At 50.1% G+C, this 6,792-nt stretch overlaps 1 protein-coding gene across 2 annotated transcripts in view; it reads left to right on the forward strand.

Annotated features, from left to right (window-relative positions):
* Positions 1-3,770: 3,770 nt before the first annotated feature.
* Positions 3,771-6,792, forward strand: part of ANKH (ANKH inorganic pyrophosphate transport regulator) — a 99,263-nt gene continuing 96,241 nt past the window's right edge. Inside the window, exon 1 of one of the 2 annotated variants that reach the window (XM_027888435.1) lies at positions 3,771-4,111. In XM_027888435.1, the coding sequence (XP_027744236.1) occupies positions 4,016-4,111 (96 nt within the window). In that variant the 5' untranslated portion in view covers positions 3,771-4,015. The remainder of the gene's footprint in view (positions 4,112-6,792) is intronic. The other variant, XM_027888436.1, reaches the window with a different exon arrangement.

Genomic DNA, 6,792 nt, shown 5'->3' on the forward strand with positions numbered 1-6,792 from the left:
CCCAAACATAGTGATTTAAGAAAACAAACCCAAGACCCATTTTCTCTAGCAGGTAATTAGCAGTAGCCTTGACAAGGTAAAAAGAGGCACCTTTCTGAAGCAAGGCAATACCACAGCAGGGTTCTCTCAAGATTCCCATCATGGAGTTGTGATAAGGGGCCCCCTTTAAGCTCAGGGAAGGACTGGGACTCTAACATGTTAATGATCATGTGCTGATCTGCATGTTGGATTTCCGACTGCGTGAGTAAAAGTAACACGCACTAGCCTGATTTGATCTGCTACTGGGAACACCTTCAGACTTTGTCCCTGTTGCTTAAAGAGCAATTACTAACACATTTCCGTACCAGGCACATGGGAGTTTTCTGATAGGTTTCACCATGTATACTCTGTAACACATTACAGCACTGCACTCTATTCATATGACTTCTCCAGTGAGATGGCTAAATTTTAGATACTCCTGGACCAGATAATTTTTCTATAAAAAGCAGAGAGATTATGGATAATTATTTCCTGCTGTCCTCTCTGTGTCTTTTAACTCCATTAAGCAAACAGACAGTGTTTGGTATATGAGTAAGAAATGTAGTGTAACAGAAAATACACTAGAAAGGAAGTGATTACTAATCACTGTTTTTTGCCCAATACAGCTAAAATGACCTATTTACTCAGCTCATCAGCTGAGCAAACTACTGACTTCAAGATGTGTGAAACCATCCTTGTTTTTTTGGTTCCAAATGCAATTTTGTTTTGGTAATGAATTCAAGGAGCAAATATGACCTGGGCTGACAGAGAAGCACACAAGAACTAGAGTCATCCCATAGAGAGAAGACACGAAAGGGAGGCAGACAGACAAAGCCTAAAACATTGTCAAACAGTTTATTAAATAAGCTTAATGATTTTAATATATGGAACTCAAGAAAGCATCAGCTAGGTTAACATTTGCCCAGGACATTCCAGTACCCGTTAGGAAGTAAAATGTAAAACGACTCTTAAAACTGTACTATGGCTTTGGGCAGCAGGAAGATAAAAAGCTAACCTGAGCTCTCAAGTGACCAATCAGATGGAAATTAACTACAGATGTAAGGGACATGATTCATTATCTGCTGGAGTTAAAAGTATCAACTACCTTATGAACATATAACAAACCCCCAGATGGATATGCCTCTCTTATACTCCATTAAACTACTTAGGTGTCTCAGTATTTTCAGAACTGAACATAATTTTTGGACAAATAATCACTATGTGTGCTTTATAGTTAGCACTGTGAGACACACATTCGGTGTTCAGACGTTTTGATTTAGGAGGCTTTAATTTTGGGGTGGCTTGTTTTTGCTAGGAATGAGAGGAGGTACTCCTTGAATATTAGCTCATCTGGAATTTTCAAATGGCAAGTTAAAATCATATCTTTACACATGGCTTTGGGGATTCCCTTTTACTTTTCTCTGACTCAAGAACAGTGCTAAATGTTTCTTCCCTTAAAAAGAAAAATCCCTTTAAACTGAAACAAAATAGGAACACTTTGCCAAGAAAATATTTTAATATATGAACCTATAAAAAATATTATTCCATAATTTCATCTACAAGTTGTTCTCAGACCCATGGCAAGGAGGAATGACTTCACTCCCAATAAAAACTAGTCCTAATGGAAAAAAATTACTTACTGGCAATATGGTTATCTAAAACCAAACATATTCTCAGAAAGACAGAATTTAATATTGAATTAATGCTTCAAAATATATCCAGCCTTGACTTCAAAAGTCACAGGACTTGCTTCAAAGTTCAGGAAGACCTACTATGTAACTTATACCTCAGTGTGCACATAGGTTACGTTTAATTTGGCAGGTAATTCAGCTCAGCACAAGCAAACAAATAAAACAAGGCAGCTGGCGTAAGGCCCCTGCACCTACAAGAGTTTCTGCTTCAGTCCAACTTTAATCTGGTTGGCTGGAGCTTGAATGTTGCCCGTCGTGGATACAGTTCGAAGCTGTCCAATGGACCAACCACTCGTTCATCTGGAGATGATTAGCTCTCCCTTAGGATGACGAAGATTTGGTGCTGTTAATCCAAAAACACGCTTAGGCAATCACAGACTCCTCTTTCCCTCTTCTCATTTTATTGTTCTCTCCTGCTTTGCCCTCCTCCGCTCCAGGACATCACGCCTCTGGCATTTTAAGTGACCTACGGGATGAAGACAGGTTTGCTCTCTTGCAAATGTTTGAGTTTGCTTCTTGTGTGCTCACAAGAATGGCTGTACCAGCTCAAGGGCTACTAAGTGAGACAAACTCCAGCTGTAGGAGGGACAAAACCTCCAGCACCAACTAGGGCTGACTTTGCCAAGTCACCTCAGGAGTCAGGGGCTTTTTCACTCCAGCCCCACCCCACAGCCTGTCATCTTGCCTGCCAGGGATTTTCAGAGCTCACCTCCTGTTGACTCTCCAAATGTGTGGAATGGTGTTTGGTCATAGGAACATTTTAGTACAGAAGTCTTTGGGAGAGGGAGGCTTTGCAGCACTCTTCTTCTTGCCACTGCTCCCCTGATGATCAGATACAGGTATCTGATTCCTCACAGAGTTCCCACCTTCCTAAAATATTTGCCAACCCTCCTCAAACGGGGCAAGGTGAAGGTAACAACACAAACCTAAATGCCCCAAGAGAAACTCAATCACAATGAAACCTTGAAAGCCCCTTCAAGTTTGAAAATGTTGAGAAACTTCTGCAAGGCATTCAGAAGGGGGCTTGCTTTCTCATCTTTCCCCCACCCTTATGAGCAGGTGTAAGGGCAGAGTAAGGCTTGTCAAAGGCCCTCATTCTGAAGGCAGCCAGTGCCCCGGCCAGCGAGGACCCTTCCACAAGCTCCATGGCCCAGAAGTGCATTCCCTTGCTCAGAGACCTTGAAAGATGTTGCACGGGCAAACGTTCACCATTTATTTATTTCAAGTGTTTGACAAGATGAAGAGCTGTGGGTCAGACATCCTCTTTAAGGCCACGTTCAGGAACTCCACCTTTCTTGCAGCCCCATGACTGCCCCTAACCGAGGCCCGAAGCCCATGGCCAGGAAACGCCTTCCCCTGCCTCCGGCTGCGAGGGTCGCGCACATGGGGGGGACCCCATGGCGCCGAGAGGGGACCCTGCGAGGCGAAGTGTGCGGGGCAGGTGCCGCGCCCGGCGGGGCGCGGGGGGCGCAGAGCGGCCGCTCCGGCGTCAGGAGGAGCCGCTCGGTGCCGCTCTTTCCCCCGCCGGCCCCGTCTGCCGAGCGTGTGTCAAACCCACGTGCTCCGGCAGCCCGCGCACACGGGGAGCGGCGCCCCGCGGCCCCGCACCGTACCGCACCGTACCGCACACCGCCGGCCCCGCACCGCACCGCACCGCACCGTACCGCGCCGGCCCGCACGGGCACCTCCAGCGGCGGCCGCGCCGCACCGCGGCCTGCGCCGTCCCCGCGGCGACGGCGGCGGGGAGGAGGAGAAGGAGGAGGAGGAGGGCGGTGTTTTCCTGCGCGGCGCCGCGGCCGTCGCCCCGCCGCCGGCGAGCGTCAGGCGGGGCGGGGGGGCCCGGCCTGGCCCTTCCCCTGGCCCCCGCGCCCCGAGGATGGCAGCGCTGCCCGCACGAGTGGCTGGCGGCGGTGTCCCTCCTCTTTTTTTTTCCGGGAGCGGCGGCGGCGGCGGCATCGGCGGCGGATCATTGTTGTGTGGGAGGAGGGTGGCGGGGATGGACTTGATCTCTCGGGTCTCCTGCTGAGGCGGCAGCACAGCGCGCCCCGCCGCCCAGCCAGCGCCGCGCCGGGCAGGGAGGGACCGGCCCGGCCCCCCGCCCGCTCCCTGGCTCTTTATTTTTAGGGGGCTCTGCTGCTCCTTTCCCTCGCCCTTATCTCTCCCCCCCCCCTCCTCCCCGCCCGTACACACGCACAGGGACACGCACGCACCCTCCTCCGGTGCCCTTTCATCCTTCCCCCCCGCCGTCCTCCCGCGCCGGCTCCTGCCGCGGCAGATGCGCCGCGGGTCACCGCGCAGCTGGGACTATGGTGAAATTTCCAGCGCTTACTAACTACTGGCCCCTGATCCGGTTCCTGGTCCCTCTCGGCATCACCAACATCGCCATTGACTTCGGGGAGCAGGTAAGGCAGCGCCTCCCCCGGGAGCGACCCTCTCCCGCAGCGCCGGGCCGGCGGGGCTCGGCACCTCCGCCGGGAAGGGAAGGGGAGCCGAAGCGGGCAGAGCCGAGCCGTGCCCCGCCGTTCTGCCCCGGCTCATCGCGGCGGGCGGGGACCGCGGCCCCATCGCCAGTGGGGGCAGCGGGCTGCCGGTGCCGCCGTGCCTGCCCCGGCGGCGGCCCGAGAGCACGGGCTGCCCCGCACCCCCGCGAGATGCACAGGGAAGGACGGCGGATTTTGGGTTGTTTGGGGGATTTTTTTTTTCTCCCTCGTATTTCAGGATTATATAATCTCAAATTACATAATGCATTCGCCGGGGGCTGGTTTTGGTTTATGCCCCCGCTGACACGGGCGCTCAGGTGCAGCATCCCCTAGCGCAGTGCAGCCCGGTGGCGGCGGCGGCTGGAGCGGGGCGCGGGGAGGGCGGCCCGGCTGCCGCCGCCCGCTGCCGGAGGGCGCCGCGGACCCCCCGCCCCGCCGCGCTGCCGCTGCCGCAGCGGTTCGGCCCCCGGCACCGGCAGCCCCCGCCGTGGCATCGCGGGAGGAGGACGGCATCCCGGCGGAGAGCCGCTCCGCACCCCCTCGGTGAGGGGGCGACTTCCCGGCGAGTCTCCGAGCAGGTGAGGCTCGGGCTGCGCCCCTGCCTTCGCCGGTGTTCGATGCGCCTCAGCCCTGCTGCAGTTCCGTAGCGGTGTTGGTGACCTAAGGCTGTCCCCCTGTCATAGGCACGGAGAAGATAACTCTGGTACCCGAACCTATCTCCCTGACGTGCAGCCTTCCCGCTTCGTCCTTCCAGTCCCCGCTTGCAGCGTTTGCACTGAGAACATGTTCAATGCTTGACGTACCCACTCCTCCTCTGGCCGAGCTTTTCCCGCAGGGTGCTCGTATGCCACTGCGCTGTGGTGTGGCAAATCTCTGCGCTCATGTTTCTGTATTTATGACAGTCCAGGCCCCGATCTTGTGTTAGGCTGCACTGTATGGGCTGATCACTAATTACATTTTCAGTAGGATGTTATACACTACTACTTACTCACAAGTGTTAAGCTGGGCAGCCACACTAGATGTTGCATCTCAAATAGCTTTATCCTTGTCCTAAGTCACTTGGTTTTACTAAGAAGATCTTGTTTTCTAAGAAGAATAGGCACTTGCTCCTGTGATCCTTGAGCAAAGGTATCGGAAAATTGGTGGGTACTTTCGGCCATTTGTAAAGAGGAAAGTGAAAGGAAAAAATATTACAGTGGGGAAAAAAATAACTAATATTAATCATATGTTTGTCATGGCTGTGTCAATTGCCTTTTGATTCCTAGTCCCTTAAATAAACTGTGATACTAAAAAATACAATTCCATCCTTGTCTGACAACTACATGCTTTCCTACTAAGTCAGTCTTGTATAAATCATAGTCAGTGGGGAAAAACGGAAATCTAAAGATAGAAGTGACAAGGGAAAAGGTGATTTAAATGCTAATAACTGTGCCATGTTAATAACATACAGCAGAAGTTAAATTGAAAGCAAACTGAGTATGACAGGTGCATAGCTACAGTTTGCCTCATACAAGGTCAGAGTGATTCAAGATCTATGTCAGCCTATAAAAAACATCCCTTTGGCTTCAGTGTCCTCTGTACCAGGATTTAAAAAAATTGCAAGCAATATTCCAAGTAAGGGGCCTTCTGTCTGTTTGGGTACCGGTGACACGGGAGGCATGTTAACATGTGGACTGTACGTGTAAACACATTTAAGCAACTTTGACAGCATTAGGAACAAATCTTAGAAAATGTGTTTTATTTCATAGCCAAGTAATAGGATTGGCCCTCCAGGAGAGTTGCAGTTCTCCCTTGTCTTAGATGGCAGCCAGGGGAGGTGATTAATTGAGAAGGGAGAAATATAGCCTGCTAGACATCTAGCTCCTTTCAGGAGCAGAAACTAGAAAGATAGTTTTTGTACCAGCCTTACCTACATGGAAATCAGGAAACCAAAGCAGGGACAAAGTTACTCCAGATCTGAAGGGTTCCTCTTACAGACCAAAGGATAGTGATTTTATTTTCTAGTATATAATACATGAAGTTGTTTTTTACACTTGTAGGAACATTACTGTGACACTTGTGAGGTTGAAAATATGTTGACTTGCTCAGCCAGTCCCCTTTCTGCTTAAAAAATTTGTAATGATTTTAATGCCAGGGTTGAATGGATGCAACACAGAAGAATGGGTGTGCCAACAGATAGCTCTGAAAAGGCTGCTGTACCTTCTCCTGTGAATGTGTGCTGCAGATAACAAAGATTTCTAAGAATGATAAGGGAAGAAAACTTTGCATGAAGTAATATTACCTGCTCTGGACAATACTGTGAAAGAAACAGGAGAACTATAGGTCAGAAGTAAGAGATGACTGTAAAAATTAGGGAGAGAATGGACCTTGCCTGACCAGGGAAGAGGTGTGTAAGAAGTGCTATAAGCCATAAACCCTTTTGATGTGTGGTATTCATACATTGCTTCCTCAAGGGGGGAGGGTTATTTGGAAGCAAAGTGTTCAGAACAAAGCCTTTTTAATAAACCCTTATACTTAGATACCTGAGTTTGAAAAGTGAGAAACAAAGATATTTGCACTTTTTTTTTTTTTTTTTTTTTTTTTTTTTTTTTTTTTTTTTTTTT

This window comes from Empidonax traillii, unplaced genomic scaffold, assembly GCF_003031625.1.
Source record: "Empidonax traillii isolate 1590-97213 ecotype Southwest subspecies unplaced genomic scaffold, ASM303162v1 scaffold238:size1398292, whole genome shotgun sequence".
Classification (NCBI taxonomy): domain Eukaryota; kingdom Metazoa; phylum Chordata; class Aves; order Passeriformes; family Tyrannidae; genus Empidonax; species Empidonax traillii.